General features: G+C 39.6%; 1 protein-coding gene across 6 annotated transcripts in view; it reads right to left on the bottom strand.

Moving 5' to 3' along the window:
- PATJ (PATJ crumbs cell polarity complex component) overlaps nt 1–23,489 on the bottom strand; it is a 335,749-nt gene that overhangs the window by 17,633 nt on the left and 294,627 nt on the right. For 5 of the 6 annotated variants that reach the window (XM_057712798.1, XM_057712772.1, XM_057712814.1 and 2 more), the window contains 7 exons: nt 19,434–19,627; nt 16,744–16,891; nt 15,556–15,642; nt 12,272–12,386; nt 11,498–11,535; nt 7,830–7,952; nt 6,987–7,091 (listed from right to left, as the gene is read on the bottom strand). In XM_057712798.1, the coding sequence (XP_057568781.1) occupies nt 6,987–7,091; nt 7,830–7,952; nt 11,498–11,535; nt 12,272–12,386; nt 15,556–15,642; nt 16,744–16,891; nt 19,434–19,627 (810 nt within the window). The remainder of the gene's footprint in view (nt 1–6,986; nt 7,092–7,829; nt 7,953–11,497; nt 11,536–12,271; nt 12,387–15,555; nt 15,643–16,743; nt 16,892–19,433; nt 19,628–23,489) is intronic. The other variant, XM_057712781.1, reaches the window with a different exon arrangement.

The raw sequence follows: 23,489 nt of genomic DNA, 5'->3' as shown, positions 1-23,489 counted from the left end.
CCAACCTCGTTATGATCAAACATTTAATAAGTGCCTACCTGAGCAGAGGGAGGCTGCTGACCTAAAGGAAGTGGAGGAGATCTCATCCCCTGAGGAGAGGGAGGCCATGGGCTTGAAAGAAGAGGAGGAAATCTCCCTGCCTGAGGAGGGGGAGGACATTAATTTGGAGGAAGAGGATGAGGAAATCACCACACCTGATGAGGGTGAGATTTATGAAATGAAAGAAGAGAAGGAAGAAGTCACTCGATTCCAAGGCGAGACTTGTGAAAAGAAGGATGGGGAAGAAGCCTTATCCTTTAAGCCAAAGGAACAAGAGACCTTTGAATCCCTAGAAAAGCAGGAACCAATAAGCGTGCTTTCCCCTCCAAATGGATTTTCCCCTCACTCTGTGTTTCCCCCTCCAACTGCACCCACCCCTCACTCTGTGTTTCCCCCTCCAACTGCACCCACCCCTCACTCTGTGTTTCCCCCTCCAACTGCACTCACCCCTCACTCTGTGTTTCCCCCTCCAACTGCACCCACCCCTCACTCTGTGTTTCCACCTCCAAATGAATTTCCCCCTCCCAGAGCATTTCCCCTTCAATATTTAATTCCTTAAGTTTTGTCTCCTCACACTTTGACCTTAGGAAGGGATCTGTTCTGATATGCTCTCTCATGCCTTGGCTCCTTGTGGCACTTAATAACTTATGTTAAAAGCAAACTAAATTCAATCAGAATTGTGTGTTCTATCATAGAAGCATGTAAGTTTGGTAAATTTTCTAACTGAGTAATAAAGCACAGGTCTTTATTGCATGGATCCTAGAATGAGTACCTTTCCTTAAAAACAGGTTTGGAGGATTATGTTAGAAGAATTGAGAAGTCAAAATATTTTCCAGGTTAGTAGGACATTATAATACGTAAAAGCTTGAGCTCCTTGCTTAGAACTTTCCTGACTTGCTGGTCTTGCAAAGGAATGAGATTAGCTTTTAGATTTGTTAGGACCCAAATCTTGTAGTACAAAATACAAACTCAGCACTCACACCTAGCCTGCATCCTAGATCCATAGTGCAGAGATGCTGGAAACAGAAAGACTGTCAAGTTAAGGTGACCCCTGAGAAAGCTGGCCTCGTAAGATGAGTGCACATTACAGAACAATAAAAAAAAAAAAAAGCTTACCTTGTCCCCTGCCTGGCATTTGGTGTAACTTAATGATGTACAATAGAAAGCATATCTGATTAAAGTTTTTATTTAGAATCTAGTGACACTGATTCTAGTGACATCAGAATATATTGATTTTAATGTTATCTGTTTTAAAAATATAATGGTCTGAAGTGTCAAGTGTTTTAACTTTGGAGTGGAGTAAGAAGAAGCAAAGTGACCTAGCTACATCACCATCTAGTGGCACACACATCAAATGCCACCTGGAAAACGACCACACTTCGAGGATTTTAAGAGGAATTTTAGCATCCTCTGACTTCAAGACTATGTTATTATAATGAGAGTAACAAAATACCACTTATTTAATGCTTAACATTTGCAATCCACTGTTTTTATTAAATGTTATACCTCATTTAATTCTCACAGCAACCTTGGAAGAAAGGAGCTATGATCCAGTTTCCTAGAGGAAGCTGAAGAGTTAAGAGGATTCAAAATGCTCAGCTTTCTAACTCTAAAGACTATACATCCTATAGAACTTATCCTAGGTCTTCACGTCAACTTTCAAACCATCAGCTCTTTGTCCTTTTCCCGAAGGTTATCACTCCCTTTCTGGCATCACTTGGCTTTCTACCCATCAAGAACCCTCAGAGATAGCTGGTCTTACCCCTGGCTACAAAATAAATCACCTGGGAAGCTTTAAAATATTCCAGAGTTCAAGCCACATCCCAGACCAATGAATTCCATGGGGTGAGACCCAGGAACGGATGCTAGAGTCAGTGATTCAATTGGGCAACCAAGGTTAAGAACTACTCACATGTACCTTTATAGAGGGGATACAGGTGGGGTGAGACAGGTATCCCAGGCATAGAGAACGGCACGTGCAAGCCTTTGCTCACCGCTAAAGGATGCACTACTCCACTGGGTCTCAGGTTGCTCTCTGAACTAGCAGCATCAGCAATACCTGGCAGCTTGTTATAAATGGAAATTCTTGGATCCACCCCGGTCCTATAGAATCAGAAGCTCTGAGGGGTGGGACCCAGCAGGGTGTCTGTTTAACGAACCCTCCAGATGATTCTGGAGCATTCTGAGGTTTGAGAAGCACTTCTCTCAAATGTCAAAATCTTTTCTTTACTCATTCTTAGAAAATTATCATCTTAGAAGGAAAGCCATCAGACTCAAACTCCCCTGAAAAACTTCTTATCCTCTTTTTCAGAGGTAACATCATCTCCATCTTTTTTCTATGTCCTTTGCTCCCAACTACTCCCTTGCTCTCTACTGACTTGCCACCAGCTTTGAAAGAGAGAAACAATTCTTTTAAAGATTGCCAGTAATTTATCTGCCAGCTGTAATGCTTTTCCCACAGTTTTATTTACTTCTGCCTCGTTGGTAAGTGTGCTATTCTTAAAATTCTTTTCTCCATTAGGGTCTAGGACCTGTGTTCTTAACTCCTGGTTCTTTTTTATTTTATTTTTCTAGGATATTTCCTTTTGTGTGCACATGATAAAAAATTAAGTAGTACAGTATATGATAAAAAATTCAACACTCTCACTCCCTAGAGACACACTGAACATTTCTCTTTTCAATTCTAAAGGCATAAGCTAAATTATACACTTTATAAGACTATTTTGAAATTTATCATCTTGATGACATCTATAGACTCCCTATTTCAACAGATGAAAATTTAGCTTGCCAAAATCTTACACTTAACTTTTATATTTTTAAGTTCTGCTTGTTTCTTATGTTTCTTTAGATATACTTAAACCTTTGTAGCTTTAACTATTTCCGAAAATCTCTTATTTCAACTTTAAAGATTTAACTCTCCTATATTTTCCTCTCCATGAATACATCTCAAACTCTCATGCTACTAATATTTCATGCATCATGATATTTCATTTTATTGTTTTTATTATGACTTAAAATGTTTATATAGGGACTTCTGTGGTGGTGCAGTGGTTAAGAATCTGCCTGCTAATGCAGGGGACACAGGTTTGAGCCCTAGTCCAGGAAGATCCCACATGCCACACAGCAACTAAGCCCATGTGCCACAACTACTGAGCCCACATGCTGCAACTACGGAAGCCTGTGTGCCTAGAGCCCATGCTCTGCAACAAGAGAAGCCATCGCACTGAGAAGCCTGCACACTGCAATGAAGAGTAGCCCCCGGGCGGCATAACTAGAGAAAGTCCGCGCACAGCAATGAAGACCCAACACAGCCAAACAAACAAACAAACAAAAAACAGTTTATATAAATATTATTTGTACTGAGCCAACTACTATACTATGATTACATTTTTCTCTCTCTTTTTTGGTATAAGTTTACTGTCCTCAAGGTTAAGAATGATCTCATTTTGTTTAATTTGTATATACTTACCACTAATTCAGCCCCAAACTTTCCAACTGATCTTAAATTTCCAATTCAGTTAAACATACAAGGTAATCTATCTGTTCCTCTTTTTTTCCCCTCTAACTCAGAGGCATCTCTCTTAGAGCCCTTTTCTCCTGCTCCAATTTGGACAAGTTGCTCTCTCTGCCTGCTGCACAGCTGTCCTGGGACTTCCATTTTCCTCAGCATTGGATCCACTGGCTTCCCTCTCTCTTACTTTCCTCCTTTGTTGGACTATATCCTAAAGTAATTTTCTCAGAAATACATTGCTGAAAAAGTCACATGCCCTTTGAATCTCTTGTTCTTTTGTAAGTAGGTTATATTTTCTCTTTGAAAGTCTTAGAATGTATAGTATACAGCTATTATTCTTCTTTTATTTATTTTGCTCACTGATTAATGGACCTTAAGTTAAAATTATTTCATTTCTTTTTTTATTTTTCTGTTTTTTTTTTTTTTCAACTCCTGGTTGTTGGATAGTGGACCTCCTGAATTAATCCTGTGCCTTATTTTTTCTCTTCCATTTTCAATTGAGGGCTCATAAGAGAAGACACTCTTTTCTCTATATTATCTTGAGCATGACATATCTCTCTCTCCTAACCAGCAGCTGGGCCCTCTTGTATCAATTTTTTGTGTGTGTTCTGGAGGATGTCCCCAAGGACCTCCCAAACTACTCTGTAGACAGACCCTTAGTTAATCCCCCGACTTCAGATTCTCTTCTCCTGCTCTCCACAGTTGCTGCTGACTCCAAGCCTTGGTCCTCTTTGTCTCCACTGTTTACATTCATTTATTCAACCAATATCTATGAAGCATAATATGCCAGGCAATAGGGACGTCAATCCTAAGAAGCGTCAGATGGCTTTATTTACCCCTGTTTCCAGCACTAAAGTCTCCCCAAGCACTGGCAGCGCATTTCCTCTGCCAGCTGCATGTCTGCACCTCGATGCCTCAGAGCACACTGTTCTCTCCCAACATGCCCTTCCTAGATTCCCTAGTTGTCTCAATGCTGCCTCAGTCCACATTCTACACTCTAAAATGTCTGGACCCAGAACAAGCCCCACAAGTTCCTTCAGTGATAAAAATCCCTGATGTGCTCTTTTTAGCTTCTATTTTGTCAAAGAAAGAGGTAAAAACAGACAAAATTTTCTGGAAGAGAGTCTGGGTTACTTGATTTTGTCCAAAAAAGGATTCATGGTAGTTCATGGACAAAAGCACTAAACCAGGCAAACTATCAGACTACAGAAGCAAATATAGTTGATAACATTTGAAATGGCCCCTATAGCCAAATTCATCCCCACGGACCAATCTATAATTGACAATAAAAAACCATTAGATCTAAGGGCAGAAATATCTCCTTTCTTTCTACACCTAGCAATAGCAATAACAACTTAAACTACGGGGACAAGCTTCCAGAAGTGTTGCTTGTCTCCTCCACTCTCTTCCCCTCTCCACCCTGCAGTCCACTGACCCAGACCTCCATGTCCCCTGTGCCATCAGCAGTTGCTGACCGCTTCACATGTGCACTAACAATAAGTTTTTTTCCACATCATCAGACACAATTATCTGACCTTCCCTACTATTTTGCCAATGGGCTGGCTCACTCGATAATAAAAATAATTACCTTCTGACAAGTCAGCTGTGATAATTGTATTGCGGGTACCATTCCATGCACATTGTTTTAATTAAAGTGAATACAACTATGCAACCGAAAGGCTGATGCAGGACATAAGAATTTTCTGAGTTCTGCGTCTAAAGCCTTTGGCAGCACATATGCTGCGTACCCAGAGTTGTGTAGATCCCAACTGCCAAAATCCCAAAGGATTCCATTAAGCTTTTAACAGCACCTGTTGCAAAATAACATCACCAACTAATGTGATTAACACAACAGAACATTTTGAAACCAAAAGTCTCTTTCTTAAAATGCAGAAATAGGAAAAATAAGGAGTCCCTTCAAAAGTATGTTGATAGTGGCAATTTGGCTGAATGGAGGGTTAACTGTATGGAAGCGCATGAGCTCATTTCCATTTAAAGTACTTTACATAGTTAATGTTACACTTTTACACTGTCTTCTCATTTCTTTGTGAAGAAAGTGGAACTGAACAAATTATACTGGTATATAAAAATGTCAATAACACTAGATTCTGCTAAGGGAAACACTTTTTTTTTCCCTTTTTCCTTGACATAATTTATCATTTGAAATAACTTCCTGGTAAAATTCTATGTAACTAATGAGCCAGAGCTCTGCGTTTGAAGAGCTGCACTTGTACCGCCTCTAGGGGTCAGCATAACTCGAAGGACGAGCAAGGGCTGAAAGCAAGAAAAAGCAAAGATGTGCAGGCTGAGCGTGACTGGGCAGTGGAAGGCGGAATGAGACGTAAGCCCTGAGGATGAGGACAAGGGGAAGCCAGCCCTACAGCCAGTCCACAGGGTGTTTCCATCTGCGTTCAGGAGGAACTCGGGGACCCAGATCATTGAATAATGCGTTGCGTATCACATAAACTCCCTTGAAACCCACTGGCAGTACTTTACGATTCCCTTCCTATGTGCTGAAAGCCACTGACTTTTTAAAACATGTCTGTTTTGGCTTTTTGGACTTAGACCTCCGAGATTTGAGAGTTAAGCGCCACAAATTGGTCCTCCCCAAAGTAATGGTTTTTCAACTCGAAGTTATTATTTAAAGCCTAGAATGACTGGAGGCGCTGGCGAGCCCTCTCTCTGAGATGCTAAACGGTGTGTTTTATTCTTTTTACCTATGAGCCATTAATGCTACCCCTGCAGAAGTATGGGGATTCTCGTCACGCCTTTGGGGGGACTCATTAACAAAACTTGCTGCCCCGTACGCGGCCTCTCTCTCACTGCACGATATCAAGCTCAGAGGTATCGGAAGTGCTGAAATCGAAGGAGGGGCGACTCACCGCACACCTTGTTTTTACTTCCTGGCGTATTTCCCTGTGCCTCTGGACAATACTCTTGGGGACCACAGCCGACATATGATTGCCTGCCTTAGTTGATGACTACTATGCAGTCAGCATTTAGCAGTGTTGGCAATCATTTATGCTACAGGAGAAACAGCATTGTTACTTTTCCTTTTCTTTAAAAGGAGGGGAAGAAACAGCACTTGGGCAGTTCAGACACAGTTTTGGGGCATAAGAAAGGAAATCACTGCCTATTCCTTGCAAACTTTGATTTACAAAAGAACGCCAGAAGCTAAAAGCCTTGTTGATTTATCACGTGAAGCAAAGGGTAATTTTTCTCCCCTTGTTATGCTTTCATATAATCATGCTGGCTGCCTGTATGGGTGGCATTAAAGAATTTCTGAATAAAAATAATAATTTCTTGCTTTCAACCTTCATAATTCACATCAGCAGGCACCCTGCTGGGCGGTGATGCCTCCTGCCAGTGACGCTCAATCTTTCCTGCACGCCACTTATCTGCCTCTCGCAGCTGCACGTTCCATTGATCGCAATACCTGCAGGATAATGCGCCCGTAGGCGTTCTTCAGCAGATTAACCACATCTGCATGAGACAGCCCATCCAAAGGTTGCCCATTAATGCTGACAATCCGATCTCCAACCTGGAGGGACAAAAGTAGGAGAAAAATCACTATCATTAAGAGAAATTAAATTTGAGAAGAATGCTTAAAATTCTTTGTCAGTCATATTTCCCGTTTGTGGCTATTGTGAAGATTCTGTGTCTCTAGGTGTGTGTGCATGTTCCAGAAGCATGAGGAATTTTTATGGCTTTCCCCAAATACAGACGAATCAGAGAAACAAGAAGGGGGTCAGATTTGATTATTAAAAGGCCCGGCAGGCCACTTTTGTACCTTGGTAATGGTGGTGTTGCATACATCCATTTGCCAGTAATTGTGGGGTGTACAAATTACCTGTTCAATAAAGCTCTAATGAGGAAGCCAAATATTTTCTGTTTTATTTTTTCTATCTAAGTTAAGATTAAGGAGCGCTGGGGGAAAAAAAAATCATAAGAATATTGATTCTTTTGGTGGAAGGAAGATTCTAAGGTCACTTAGCATCAATTTTGGTGGAATGAGGTGATAAAAATGATATGGGAGGCTTTGCAGATGAGCTGCAATTTCTTCTTTCATTAAGAAGCTTTGATACAAACAATACTATTTTTATATGCTCAGGGACATAACGAATTTCAGGTATAAACTTTCCCCAATGCATTTTGCCCTCAGTGTGGGCCTCTGAAGGCTGCTGGAATTCCAGTTTTAAACAAAGTGCCCCTGGCTGCCACGTCCTCTCCCACCCACCCCATCACATGCTGCGGGCACTTCACCACCCCCTTTGTTTACTTTAAGCTTCTGTGTACGGGCGGCCACACCGCTGGCCTGAATCATGGCAATAAATACTGGGATATCTCCTAAGGGACTTCCTTTTCCTCCAGCAATACTGATTCCAAGGGCATCGCTGAGCTCCTAAAAAAGAAGGAAAGCAAGGCTTATATGTTGAACAAAGAGCCACAACCTGACTGCTCCCAGATAGCTGTTGAACAAAATCCCTCCATGATGCAGGAGGCTAGGGTAACATGGGAGTTAACCTTTGAAGTCAGAAAGACCAGTGTTTCAGCTCTTAATTAGCTGGAGTACTTAATTAGCTGGTGGTCCTAAGGAAGCTCCTTAACCTCTTAGAGCTTCCATCTCTACGCATAAAGTGGGAAGAAAACCACCTACCTCACAGTGCTGATCTGAGGATTAAATGAAGTGATATAGTGCAGTCCTGGCCCATAGAAAGGGCTCAGTAAAAGGCAACAGTAGGAGTAAAAAGCAAAAAAACAAACAAAAAAAACCCCAACCCTATGCTACTGCTCAGTTTAGTGGCCAATTTTGATGCAGACTTGGCACGTATGTCCTCATATGGTGTTTACGATTAAATTACCGCACATATCATGCTCTTCTGGGTGTGAACAAACACACTTGGCTCTGAAAGAGCCGCAGGACTGTGCTAGAACAAAGGATCTTCGAGGACACCCACTGTAGTGACTACGGAGTCTGGAGACAGAAGTAACACGTGACTGAAAATGTTCCCTAAGATTTATTAGGCGAGGCAGTTTGTTCACTCCAACTCTGGTGAAGATATCTGGCCTTTGTGCAGGTTCCCCACATTTATATCACAGGGTTAATATTTTAAAAGTCACTAAAAGAACAAATGACAAGTTTCAGTTTCAGCATGGTGGCGTACATACCCTATAGCATCTTTCTCCTACTGATTAAAATGAAGACTTCTTGACAAAATTTAAAGAACAACTACCTGAGGCTTATGAAAAGCAAAGAAACTCAAAGAAATTGTGGTGGAGAGCCAAAACGTGGAGAAAGGACAGCAGAGGGTGTATTTTCCAGTTGTTTTCCTGGCAGCTTTGCCCTAAAGTTGAGACCCAGTCAAAGAGCTGCAAAGGTAGCGCAAACTGCTAAAACTTTGATGTTAATGCCCATCTTTCTGGTCAGAGGAACCAGGAAAAGGAGCCCTGATGGCTGGAGAATGAAGGAAGAAAACTAGAGCAAAGAGAGTCGGAGAAGGCGATCCTGTCCCTCTGTGAGTGAATCCACAGAATTCTCAGGCTCAATTCTAAGTCACACATGTGAAGGACAGACCCACATTTGGGAACTGAACTGAGATTTGATCCACTACTTATAAAAGGTGACATAACTTGCAGTCTGAGCCTAACTGGGTGGACACCTGCTAAAACACAGAGACCAACATTCTTCAGAGTCTACACAACATAACATTCATCAGGGCTGGGAAAAACCCCTAAGTTACTCAACATGCAAACAACTAGTAAAATGTGACCAATTTTCTCCTTAAGTTCTTTCAAATATGCAGGACAGTTTAAAGCCAAGATGATACCATTGTCTGGTGGGGTTCTCAATCTGTGTAGATGTAGACATATGGCAACAATGTTATGAACGTTAGGGGAGTGGCTGGGGAAAAGGGACCTGTAGGGTTGCAAGGCTTCTGCTGCGGTTTTACCTGATCACTAAAAATACAGAGCGAAGTAAGCCAGAAGGAGAAAAACATATGCGAAATCACATACATGGAAGCTTAAAAAATGGTACAGATGAACCCAGTGACAGGGCAAGAGTAAAGATGCAGAAGTAGAGAACGGATTTGAGGACAGGGCTTGGAGGGCGGGGAGGACCGAAGGGGAAGCTGGGACGAAGTAAGAGAGTAGCACTGACGTATATACACTATCAAATGTAAAATAGATAGCTAGTGGGAAGCTGCTGCACAGCACAGGGAGATCAACTCGATGATGGGTGATGACTTAGAGGGCTGGGATAGGAGTCGCAGGAGGGAGGGAATATGGAGATATATGTATAAACACAGCTGATTCACTTTGTCATACAGCAAAAACTGGCACAACAGTGTAAAGCAATTATATTCCAATAAAAAGCTTAAAAATATATATATATATACACAGGTTAGTGTGCTTCAACTTTACCTCAATAAAGTTGGACAAAGGAAAAAGAACAAAATGACAACAAAACCACATAAGAAAAAACTTTAACACCCTGGTTTCCAAAGTGTTTGTGTCCAGCGTCTATTTTCTGAATGCATCAATAGTAAAGCCCTACGTGCAAATGGCAAGATGTGTTTCATTATGAAGTTTCTGCTCCGACCGTATGTAGAAAAACAGGGTGGGTAGGAGTAGGCCTTTTTATAAACGTCTATAAAAACAAGCAGCTGAAATGACTAAGGAAACATAAAATGATGTGTTATAAATCCTGGAATGAGAAATTTATGGAATAATTTGGCTTTGTTCAAATCCATTATGATGTTTCCTTAATGTATCCACAATTACACACGTTTGTACATTTAACTTCCTCGTCTGAGGAACATTTGAGTTGTCACGCTGGGAAAGACACTGGGAACAAATAAGGCAGATTTAGTCAAGGCTGCAGCCAATAATAAATTCCTGGACATTCACGATGAACTTGGTACTATGCTAAGTACACCTCCTTTAATCCACACAATGAGATTTACCTTGTGAGGGAAGGGTTATCACTGCCCAATCTACAGATGAGCACACTGAGGTTAAGTCACTTGCCAAAAGTCATAGAGCTAATAGGCGGTAGAGTGCCTTTATTTCATTTCATTTTTGTATTTTTTAAAGAACTTTTAGAGTGTTTTTAAACACCACTATAATTGAGTCCAGAGAACTATGTTAAGCTGGGTATCACTTTACTGCAGCTGAACTACGATTACAACAAGGTCATAATTTTTTTCACTATTTTTTGAATCCCAAATTTAATGGTAAGAATGAGCAAAATAAAAAGTGCTTTCCAATATTCTGGATATCACACAGGAGTCTGAAAATCAGGATTTGACAACTTTATGAACTGAAATGCATCCTACACCATCTTCTCAGAAGGGCAATTTAGCATTGTATATAAAAGCCTTTAAACAACAAGTGTGGATTTTGACTCAACAATTTCATTTCTAAGAATTAATCCTAAAGAAATCATCCATGGTATGAGCCAAAAAGGATATACAAAGACATCTTGGTATAAAAGATGGCGAAAGTTGAGATGTACACTAATTGCTTAATAAGAGGACATTGGTTAAGAAAAATTACAGCACATTCATAGGATGGCATACTATGTAACTGACAAAAACCATGCCATATGCTATCAAAAAATACCTATTTACATGGCTAAAAGTCCATGCCTTAAAGTAAAAAAGACAAGCTACAAGAGTATGTCTAATATGACACCATTTTTGGTTTTATAAATCTTAAACACAGTGCACAAAATGAAGTGGATGGGATGCACCAAAAAACTCACAGTGGTCATGTATGTGCTTTACTATATTGTCCTAAGTCTGCTTGTGTTACACAGACTATATATTTACTTCAGTAACTTAAAAGAGCACGCTATAAACAATCCAACATATTGTACTGAGGGGAAGATGTATGTATTATGAAAATCCAACACAAATCCGAAAAAAAGCAAAGTAACTGACTTACCCTGATTATCTCAATGGTCCTGGGTCCCACGTCTGTGCCTATAAAGAAGCAACAAATTAACTTTTTAAAAGTAAGAGATAATATATTTAGGATATAATATTGTCCCACAAAAATGGTATCATTTTCTAGGTCTTTCAGGAGAGAATACTGAGGCAAGCAGGTGTTATACCCTTTCTCAAAATGCAGACTGGTGACTGTCGATCAGGGGCTACGTGCTCTGTTTTAAACAAGTCCTCTCTGTTTGAGATGGATGTGGCCATAATCATTTGGTCTGACAAAAGCTGATGCACTGCAGCAACAGCTGCCTGGAATATGGTGATGAAATGGCTTGGAGGGTAAGCCATTTGTGTTTCACTGCACATTTTCCTGCCTTAATCAGACATAACCTTACCCAAGGAAAGACTTAAAAAGACTCTCTTCCCCACCCCACCTATGATGGGATATGTACTTCTGACCTTCCTCGAGTGACCTGTAATTTTTAAATTTTCTCTTTGGAAATGGTTTTACTTTATGATGTACTTTAGATTTCTGCTTTTCTCTTTTTTAAAGGCACGTTCCAAAAACGAATCTCTATGGCTTTCCTTCCTTTAGAACAGGCCTTTCAGAAAGCTTGGGGCTTATGTGGCCATGTTCAAAGATTTAAAAATATTTTTGCTGCACACCTGAAACTAACACAACGTTGTCAATCAACTATGCTCCAATAAAAATTTAAAAAAAATTTTTTAAAAATTAGGTAACAGGATGGTTTTGCTGAGGGTGTGTCTCAAGTAATACCTGAGGTTTTTGGCGAAGGATCCAAAGCTCTTTTTGTGCCGACCAGGTTTTGCAGGCTGGTGATGACTGGAGCAAGGGAAGGATGAAAGCCGCTGTGTGTGCTGTGCTGACTCCCCTAGAAAGGAAACTCAGTGGTCAGTCTTAGAAATTCTTACTTATTATTAGTGTTTTACTTACAAAAGTAACCACAACCATGTAACAGAAAATTCTGTGGAGGCCAAAAAAGAAAACAAAAATTACTCATAATCCCTCTCTTATCACCCTAAACAACCCCATTTAACATTTACTCCACTGTTCTCTCCATTATACGTGCTTTGATATATAGTTTCAATTAACAAGGCAGAAAACACACAGTAGTTTCAGCTTTTTGTGCTCCAAACGAAATCAGAAACATTTTCCTAGCCTGTTATGCAGTGTTTCCATATGATCAGGATGACATGAAGTGTCATTTGGGGCTGCAGTCAACATTTATTTCCTCGTCACATGATCTATTTTGCTAAAACAAGTGTAATAAAATCTAGATTAATAGGTACTTGGTCAAATAGAACCCTCAACTGTAAGAAAAAGCAGCAAATATTAGGGGAATATGTTATTTTAGGAATATTTGAAATTTTTTTTTCTTAAAGATTTTCTTAGAGTTGGTAATAATTCACCTCAATCTCATACACCTCCATTACTGTCCTTTTAAATAAATCTAATGTTTATTTAAATAAATTTAGATAATGTCTAGCCGTCACTTAGATAATGTATAGTCATCATTATTGCAAGTGGCTATTCAATGAAAATCACATACACAGTGAAGGATCTTTCCAATGCAGAAAACAATGACACCAATAATTTAAAAAGATTTTTTTCTACTAAATTATCAAGGTTATGCCTAATTGCCTCAAAATTTTAGGGTAAACCTAAGACCATAATTACCACCTGACAAATTATAATTTGATCCATTTCTTTAGTATGATGTAAATTGTTTAATATTTTAACATTCCTTAAATATGAAAAATTTCAAATATACAGAAAAGTTGAATGTACAGTAGACACACCACCTAGATTCCAAAATTAATATTTTACTATAGTTTCTTTGTCACATATCCATTTATCACTCAATTCATTTCAGAGTAAGTTACAGACATCAGTACACTTCACAATAGATATATATATACAATTAAAGAAGCGTTTTTATATTTTTCCTGAAAGGATGTGATTTGAATCAATGGTGCTATAATAGATAACTACTCAGAACTGAGGAAGTATAGCATATTATAACCTTTGCCTAAACAAAATCTCAGAACATTGTGTTTGCCAAGGCCTTTAGAAATATGAACTTTACCTGGCAGTGTTCCCTCAGTTACCTGAGGAAAAGATTTCTCAAATGTTTTTACCATTACATACTCTCCTCTACAGAGTAGAGATACTCTTTCCTGGCTGGTAGGAAAATATATTTTTTTAAAAAGAGGCTTGGTAGCCCCACAGGTAGAAGATCTCTCTTAATGAACCCACTCTCTCTAGGCCAAGTCAATGAGTTATAATTCTCCTTGGCCCTCAAAAGAAGGCATCTGTCTCCCTATCTTATAATTGCTCAGAAAGAAATCTGTGCCCCTAGAGAGTCCTGACTGCTTTTAAAAGGTTTGGAGGGGAAAACGTTTGGGAATGGCTTCCTCCTTTTCTCCATCTGGGTCATGGGCTGGTCTTCAACTCATGATGATGGAGGACACTTCCTTTTCACAGCCTGCTACAAGCCCTCTTCCCATTAGCTACATATCAGTACAGACTCTCATATCATCTAGGTCATAATTTTAAGGACAAAGTAAGAATAAAATATATTTACTGTTTTTCTTAAAATTGAATTAAACTTCTACCCTCTGAAATAAAAATTCTGTGCAAAGAGTTTAGAGGAAAGTATCTGATACTTCATCTCAGGTTTCCACAATAAGACAGATCATATTTACATAACAGATAAATGGTCATGGTGGGTTTTTGACATTTAATGATAGAGCCTCTAAATTTGTTAGCTTTGTCTTTAACCAGAGAGTGAACTTCATTCATCACTAAGACACAAATATACATTCATTCTGCATTCTAATCCCTCTGTACAATGGGGCTTCAAGGAAATCACTCAAGTTGAATCTTCCATTAAAGAAGAAGCTGAGACAAGTATTTTGCATCTCAAGTTTCCACTTTTGATACAAGTTTGGTCAGAATTCTCACCAACTACTGACTTCTAGAATCCTACTGCACCACTGTCTCTTAGTACACATGACATTTGTTGCCCATTACATAAGCCAGAAATGTGAAAATTTAAAAAAAAGTTCCAAACTTAATGTTTATTGGGTTTGATTGCTCTGAAGATTATCTAAGACAAGTCAGCTAATTTGTGATCCTATCTCAACAATTTTTTTTTCCACTCATTTTCTAACACCAATGAGGCAAAAGCGGCTGCTAATAGAATTCCAGAAGCATCTGTGTGCTAACCATAAAATCTGAACGTCTTCCAAACAAAGGCCTTGGAGAGGCTTTAAGTCTAAGGAAACCAGGAAGGAGACCAAAAGTCATGCTTTAATCACAAAGGCCCAGCTAATAATCCACAAAGGGGATTAGGGGGTCACATGTAAGTTTCCATAGTTTCACTATTTACCAAATGGGACTTAACATATAGTCTACGGTCATGATTTTGTCAGCCATTACAATGAAAAAAAAAAAACAGTGAAATATACTTTGTTAAAAAAATAGAAGTGGCACTTACATCAGCCTTGCAAATAAACATGAGATGTTTGCTAACCCACAAAATATCACCCACTAAGGCCTCCCTCCCACTGGAGAAACCCCCACACTTTGCTCTCCCAGGAATATACCATTAATTGCCCTCAACATGTGTGAGTGGCTATTCACAAGTTAACTTTATAGCAATATTTAATTGAATGAATAGAACAATGTTGTGTTAATGAGGGTCAAATTGCCACCAGATGTTGCTTTTCTTTTTTTTTTTAAATAAACACAGCTGTGTACATGCAATGCCTAGGCAATACAGGACTAATAGTGGGAGAGAAAAGTGGTTCTAAGAAAACATTTGCAGGCAATAAAGGAGAGAAAAATCCAGGGATTAATGAATTTCTACCCCACCTTTCATTTTTTATTTCAAATACATTAAAGTACACCAAACTTGGTGTTGTGAATATTCTACGTATTACACTTTATTTCCAAACGATCATTTATGAAATGGGGAACTTTCTCCCAATTGGGACAGGTGAGTGAGTCAGTCAGTCTAACGGGAAGCCATCAACAACCTGACTGTTCTGTGATGTCTTCCTCGAGGAGGTCCAGGTACCAGCTCGGAGTCTGCCAATCTCTAGCTGCACAAGTCCCTGTGCACACTTGCGGAAGACAAGAAAAGAACAGAGGTGAAAACCAGTAGCATTTGTTTTCTAAATTCTCATGGCACTGCCTCCACTCATCTCTGCAGCCAAAAACTGTAGATGGCTGATGAAGGCCACAGGTAGAAAGGAAATTCACTTATAAAAAAATCACACAAGGTCACAAAAATTTATCAACTCAGCGCTGTTCATCTCATAAGTTCATGACTTCTTTAAACACGTGAAAAGGGTTACATTTCAATTCACCTCCTTTCTCTTCCTTTTCCCTTCTGATGAAAGTGTTTGTGAGCAATGAAATGATTAAGAAAAAGTGGTGAAAAGGAGGACAGAAAAATCAAACACAGAGGTAATCTAATACAAGTCCTCTTGTGAGTAATAACTGATAGTTGGCTATTTTAGGAAATCAGGCTTTTAAAATAAAATTCATTCATCTTTGCAAAAGTTCCCACAACTACAATATTTGTGAAACAGAATAAGATACACCTGGTTTAGCTGAATGGACATTTACAAGGATTTTTATTAACCAGTTTCTTCCAAGGGATGTAGGGTCCATATGGTAGAGACACTTGGAAGGGAACCTTGAGCCTTAGCCTCTCTGCAGCTTCAGTGAGAGACACCTTGGGTAGCAGCTAAACCCCTCAAGCACAGCTTTGCAATCTTGGGCACTCATTCTACTTTCTCAAGCTTCATTGTGAGATGAAGGGCTTGGTCTTTAACAATCTTTAATGTTCCTTCAAGCAATACAAGCTGAATTTGATGAATTCATGATAATATAGTCCAAGAAGGAGGAGGATACATTTTGTGACTCCAGGAGAACCAATCCCATCAAATGCATTTAGAGGACAACTGTGGATATTTGGAATTCTCACAAGTACAAAAAACTAGCTGAAATCCCCAAACAGGGTTCCCTTCAATCCTGTTAGTCAATATAATAGCTTTCTTTTAGAGCTATTCCTGATTGGTTAAAATAATCAGAGATTAGGTCTCTAGTAAAAAACTAGAATCAGCATAAAAATCAACACATTGTATAAACAAACCAGATTAGAACCATTCACTGGACCTGAGTTATACCAGCCAAGCAGAAAGAAGCTAGGGACTCACCTTGAGGACAGTGGCCACTGTCTCCTGGGAGGCACTTCTCATGTCCTCCCCGTTCACAGATAAGATCTGATCTCCCTGAATCAATCTCCCATCAAGGTCTGCAGCTCCACCTTTCACGATGTCAGAAATAAACACTCCACTTCCACTTCTGTGAATACCATAAAGCAGTGTAATGGCACAACCTAGTATTTCTTCGTTAAATCTGAGATTACTGATATTCTTCCCAAATGATAAACCTCAGAGTGCTTGCTCTTTAAATAGCTTATACCTATTTATGCTGCCTATTGTAGTATTCACTTTCATTGGCCCAAGGGCATAATTTCTGCAAGAGGATAATTTTAGTGAAATGAAATGGAAATTCACTTTAAAAAGTAAAGTACTGTTAAAACGTACAGGTTATTTCCTTAGAGATCAGCTTAATTATTATCATCTGATCTATTTCTAGTCTCTTTCTCACTCTCCCTCTCTTTCCCTGTCTTTATTACTTTAAGGTTTCAATTACATTTATTTATTTGATGAATAAATAAGTGTCTCAAAATTCAAGTGGTTAAAAAGGGGGGACCTTGAAAAGTTCCCCACTCACTTCTGTTCCCCTGTCCCCAAGTTCCTCTCTCAGAGGTAACCAATGTTACTTATTTCTTGGATATCTCCAGGAGATATTCTGTGTATATGTAAGCAAATGCATGTGGGTATAGTACACATTTGTAAAAGGATATAAATGTACATATACTCCTTTATTCCTTCCAGTTTTGTTTTCTTTAACTTTGCTTTTTTCATTTAACATACTTTGGCAATTGGTCTTTATTAGCACTTGGAGCTTCCTCAGTATTTGTTTTATTTTTTAATGGCTATATACTATTCTATGAATGTTTCTTAATTTCATTTATTAGTAAACTATTGGTGGACATGTATCAATAGGTTATTTCCATTCTTTAACTATTGTAAATAGTGTGCAGTGAATAATATCTACAAGTATATTGTTAGGATAAATTCCTAGTCATGGAATTGCTAGGCAAAGAATTGTGAATTTTGAAAGCTTATACATCTTATCTTTTATAATGAAACCTTTTGTGCTAAGGAACGTAAATGTTCCTTACAAACTCAATCTAAAATGCTGCTGTTGTATGAAGATTATTTCATCTATCCACTATGAGACAATAAAGGAAAAACCATTACTCTAAATGGAATTTCTCCAGGCACGTGTATGCATCACAACAAGAAAGCAAACTTCAACATGGGCTCTGTCAGTTGCTTTGCACCCAGATGTCCACTGAGTTTGCTTAGAAATGTGAGTCTCAGCTCCTTTGTTTTGTAATGGATTTCCAAAGCGATGGTTTTACGGTGCTGAAGTAAAAAATGAGATCGTGAGAGCACAGCACATGGCACAAAATCAGTGCTCAAAAAAGGTAGCTAATATCTTAACAGCTCTGACTGCTGGAGAAAAACACTAGGCTAGTCATCAGAGGTCTGTGAGGGCACGTGACACAATATATATAAAACCAACTTCAATTTTTCCTAAGAATATGGTTGATGCCATTTAAGGCTATATTGGGGTGTCACATGAAAATCCTACAGCTCTGTTGGAATAAATACACACTAGATATATAAAGCTAGTAAATTGTGGAAGCTAGAATTGCAATTTCAAGATCTTACTTCTCTAACCTATTAATATTATTCTGGAGTAACTACTGCAATTCCTATCACATGGGTAAGCAGCACAGATTTCAAAAGAGGCACCTAGCCACCAGGATCTACCTACATTTTTGCTGCAAGCTGTTATTTTGGGGACATCTTTCTTTTTTTATGTATATAAATTTATTTATTTATTTATTGGCTGTGTTGGGTCTTCGTTGCTGCACATGGGCTTTCTCTAGTTGCAGTGAGTAGGGGCTACTCTTCATTGTGGTGCATGGGCTCCTCACTGCCGTGGCTTCTCTTGTTACAGAGCATGGGCTCTAGGCGCATGGGCTTCAGTAGTTGTGGCACATGGGCTCAACAGTTGTGGCTCACAGGCTCTAAAGCGCAGGCTCAATAGTTGTGGCACACGGGCTTAGTTGCTCTGCGGCATGTGGGATCTTCCTGGTGCAGGGATCCAACCCATGTCTCCTGCATTGGCAGGTGGATTCTTAACCACTGCGCCACCTAGGAAGCCCTTGGGGACATCTTTCTTAATAGTAAACTATTATCATGAAGAATCTATGTCTCTCAAAGATGTCAGCTCAGCTAGTTTCAGTAATTCCTCAACTAGTTTAAGTTAACAGTGTGCAAAATTAACATGGTACTCCATGGCAGAGCAATTTTCCTAACCTAATATCATATATATAAATCTCTTTCTTGACATCAGCTATTTCTTAGGTATGGTTGCTTTAATTAAGCCCTGCAAGCCTCAGGTCTAAGTGGCTCCAAGGTGAAAGAACCTCGTTGACTCTGTTCTTACTCTCCATGGGGATAAAAGTCTGAACAGTCCGGGTTGACTGGGCTTAGCATTCTAACTTCATATGACACGTTTTTGGGCTAAGATCTTGCTCAGAAACATGACCTATCGCGTTAAATATTCATTAAAATGTTGATTTTAGAAATCATATCATTAGTTTACACTAGGCTTTATCTTACAGTGTTTACAGGCTTTAGTCCCTAGAACTCCTAAGGAACAAGGCCAATCAATCCCGACTTTCACAGCATTTCCTTACCGCTTTCCAACAATGCTCAGGCCCAGTCCTCGGCCAGCCTTCTTCTGCAGATCCACAGGGAACATCTCCAAGTTCTCCTCATCCCTGTAGTGTGCCTCGTCTCTATACACCACCAGTCGCACCTTCTGGGGGGTCTGCCTCAGGGCTGTGATGGCTTCTTCATGGCTGGCGCTCCGCAGGTCAATCCCATTAACCTGGAACAACGGGCATCCAAGATGGGCTGCTGACAGCAGAGGCCTCTCTGCCTGCTGGAGCTCCTTGACCCAGCCAGTGGAAAACCTCCAGAGATGTCCAGCCATTCCCAAAGCACACAGGGAGTGACCACTAGCAGTCACAGCCCCTTCAGACACAAAGGATGTAATCCTTACACTCCCCAACCCTGAATAAGCACAGAGGGTGGGTTAGTACACATGATAATGCAATTTTAGGTGGCTGTGAACTTGACTATGAACTCAACACGAGAAAGCAGGGACTACTTGACTCACTTAATTGAGGTGAAAGGGGAAATAAACATTAGTATTCGGTCAGCACTTTTTGTACTCAGTTTGCTGATTGGATTTGACATCCTTGCTCTTAATTGCTAACAACACGACTACTTCAGAACAGGCCAGAAGGAAACGAGGCACTGGAATTTCTGACAGTGTCAAAGACTCCCTGAGGTGCTTTCATTTGAATGCAGATCTGAGTGAGCACAGGTAGGGCCATGCATTAGACAGCAAACTATACTGGAAACAGCATTAAGTAAAACCATGGCCCTGCTTCTAGCAAGTCATGAACTTGGACAAGCCGTGTAACCTCTGAGCTTCCATTTCCTTGTCTGTTAAATGGAAATCATAGCCAACTTATTTATTTTTTACTTAAATCCTTGTGTAGTAGCCCTTTATGAGAATTTACTCATTCAATCCTTACACGAACTCTCTGATACTATTACCATTTTACAGATGAGGAAACTGCAGCATGGAGAAGTTAAGTGACCTGACCACGGATACACAGCTAGTACATGGAGGAGCCACGATTTGAACCCAGGCCATCTTTCCACCCTTAGTCTCTATACCATGCTGCTTCATCTTACTCTTACAATGGGTTTTTGGAGCCCCCGTCACAGCAAAAATCAAGTATTGATGTTGGTAAGTCAATTTGACACAAGGGAGAAATTGAGGGGCAGAGTAGCCCAGACTCAACTGAAGGGAATCATGGGTCACTTCTTCAAGGTCACAGCTAGGAAAAGAGGGAAGGATGGGCCCAGGCCATGGCGAGGAGGATGACAGAGTTCTCTCAAGATGTTGGTTTCAGTCTGTGTTTTGGTCCATCCCTATGTGTCCTGGGCAGGTCAAACCTACTGCTGGACCTCTATTCCTTCATCTGTACAATGAGGGGCTTATCTAAGGCTTTTCCAGTTCTAACATTTCAAAGACTCAGGACTCATACATAAAGAATGGTTACAGAGAAGGGAGAAAAGAAGAATGAGCCCTTCTTGGAGATGGTGACTTTTGAGCTATTATTTAAAGCTGATGCTGTGAGTCAAGAGAATGTTTCAAAGCCTAATTTTCAAGTTTTTTCTTTTTTGATATATCTTAGTGGGTTTGTGAACTCACTTAGATTAACTACACCCAAAATAACAGTGGCTAAGCATGGGTTTTGGATATAGATGGAATTCGAACTGAGTGCTGATTTCAACTTACCATGGGAAACCTTATGTGAAACATAGAGTACTCAAGGCCAGCTTCAACTCTGTCTTCCACAAATTGGAGATAATAACAACAACAGAAATCATAATATCTATGTAGTGTTGTGAGGATTAAATGAAATAAACCCTGTAGTACATTTGGCACAGGGCTTGGCATACATTAAGCTCAACAGAAGTTAGCAATTGATATTTTTAAAAGGAATTGAAGTAGCTGCAGTCAGGGCTGTATTTTCTCAGAGCCAGCATTCACTGTTACTTTAGGCCCACGAATGCACTTTCATTGTTTGTGAGGTAAACCCACAAACAAAGAGGGAAACAATGTCTCCAGAAAATGTGGTCTGAGCTGATTATTTTCCTATATTCCAATAGATGGCACACAAGACCACTTTTGCATCTCAACTGAAAAAAAAGTTACCTCCATGGATTGAAGGTGAATTCTCTAAGCCTCTAAAATACATTTTGAAAGGCCCTAACAATTATGTTTTTAATTAAAAGCATTGTCATTAAACTCTAATATTACAAAAGCAATTCACACTAAATGCCAGCATCAAGATGTCTGATCAAATCAAAGTGATTTGTTCCAAGTTCACAGTTTTCATTTTCTCCTCTGCTTATCAAGAGACACCACTAAATGCACCAATAATTGTAAAAGAAGTATTGCTGTGTGGCTAGAATATTGTGCAGTGATGTATTACCTTAAGTGCCTTACATAAGCACCAGATGCATTATTTAGAACATTGATTGTAGAGGGGTAGGGCTGATAATAGCAGGGCTCCCTATTTGAGAAGGGCCATAGGAAGCCCCAGTTGGCAAAAGGAGTATATCACGTCCCTTGGGGAGGACAGGCACGTGGGGAAGTGGGTGAACTGCTGCACTGGAAGGAAAGAATAACCAAACTAGGGCAGCAGTTCCTCATTATTTTATTCCACAGGGAAAACCAGGCATTAGCCCTCCACTCTTTCTGCTCCCACTTGCACAAAAATAGAAAGGGATAATGTGAATAGGTATAGGGTAACAGGAGGGACTAACCCTCAAAAAAGAACCAGAAAGAAGACAGTCCATGTTAATCATAGAATCATAAGCTTTGCCAGGCTAAAAAGTTATTTGACTATAAATCTGGCTTGTTCTAAATTAACATGAGGACAGAATAAAACCATGGAAGGCCAGCCTGCACCATGCAGAGGACTCTCATGGGCAGAAGGGTCATTGTTTGGAAACGTATGGTCTCAAAATGTGTCACCAAAGCTGGCCTATCTTCTAGAGGCAATCTGCAGACCCCAGGCTGACTGTGCCTCATTATGTATCTGTACACAGCAACCACAATCAGAACAAGTTCAAATGTGGAATCTAAAGCTGCTTAGAAGGGAAACATGTTCCTTGACCAACCTGAGAGCTACGTTTCTCAACTAAACACAGAAAATGCTTTTGTGGACAAGATCCTGTCTGGAATAAGAGAAGAGCCTGTCGGGCCATCTTTAATGAGAAATGTAGACCATGCATCCACACTGGGTAATATAATCTGGCCAGATGCCAGGAAATGGTTTAGTTGACCTTTCAAATTCTCCTTGCACTTAAAACAAATTTGGTTTCTTCATGCTAATCTGTCCTGAGTGTTCACTTATACATGAATATATTTTATGGAAGAGAGCAGCTATAGCTGAGAGTCTATTCAATACCAATAGATAAAGGTTTTCTTCTATTGAGGTGTAACTGCTATAAAATAAACTATACATATTTAAAGTGTACAATTTATACTGTGAATTGTGTGAATTTATACCTGAGCAACCATTGCCGTAATTAAGAAATGCACATATTGGATTTAATTCCATGTGACCATTACAGAAAAATCTGTGAGCTTACAAATCATGTTAAGTATCAAGACATGTATACATCTGTACTCTTCTGAATATTCAATCTATTCCTCTATAGAGCCAATTATGATGGCACCAGTGAATTAGAAAATCTAGGGAGGAAAAAAACCCCTCAAAACTCCTGACCACTAAAAAATGGTGTTGTATGCTAAAACAGTCAAGTCAATTCCCAAAGAGGCTACATTTATTTTTCTAACCTTATACACTTGCACCTTAATGAATGCCCTGGGAATATGTCCTAATCCAATGATGAAGCTCAGTAAAGTCCTGCAGAGAAAACCTATAACTTGCCCTGAATTTAATTTGCAGTCAGCCTGGCCTCTCCTTTAACTCCTTCTTGCCTATGTTTTCTACCTTTAATTATATCTCTGGTTTCATCTTGGGAGGCAGACTTAAACCACCAAAGGGAAAAATAAAATTCTATGATGTCATTCATAATGTGCTATATTAAAGTTGCAAAGCAAAAATGCACATGCCAACCATAAAATGTTAACTATT

The sequence above is a fragment of the Hippopotamus amphibius genome, chromosome 1 (genome assembly GCF_030028045.1).
Source record: "Hippopotamus amphibius kiboko isolate mHipAmp2 chromosome 1, mHipAmp2.hap2, whole genome shotgun sequence".
Lineage (NCBI taxonomy): Eukaryota > Metazoa > Chordata > Mammalia > Artiodactyla > Hippopotamidae > Hippopotamus > Hippopotamus amphibius.
This window is presented reverse-complemented; position numbering and strand designations above follow the sequence as displayed.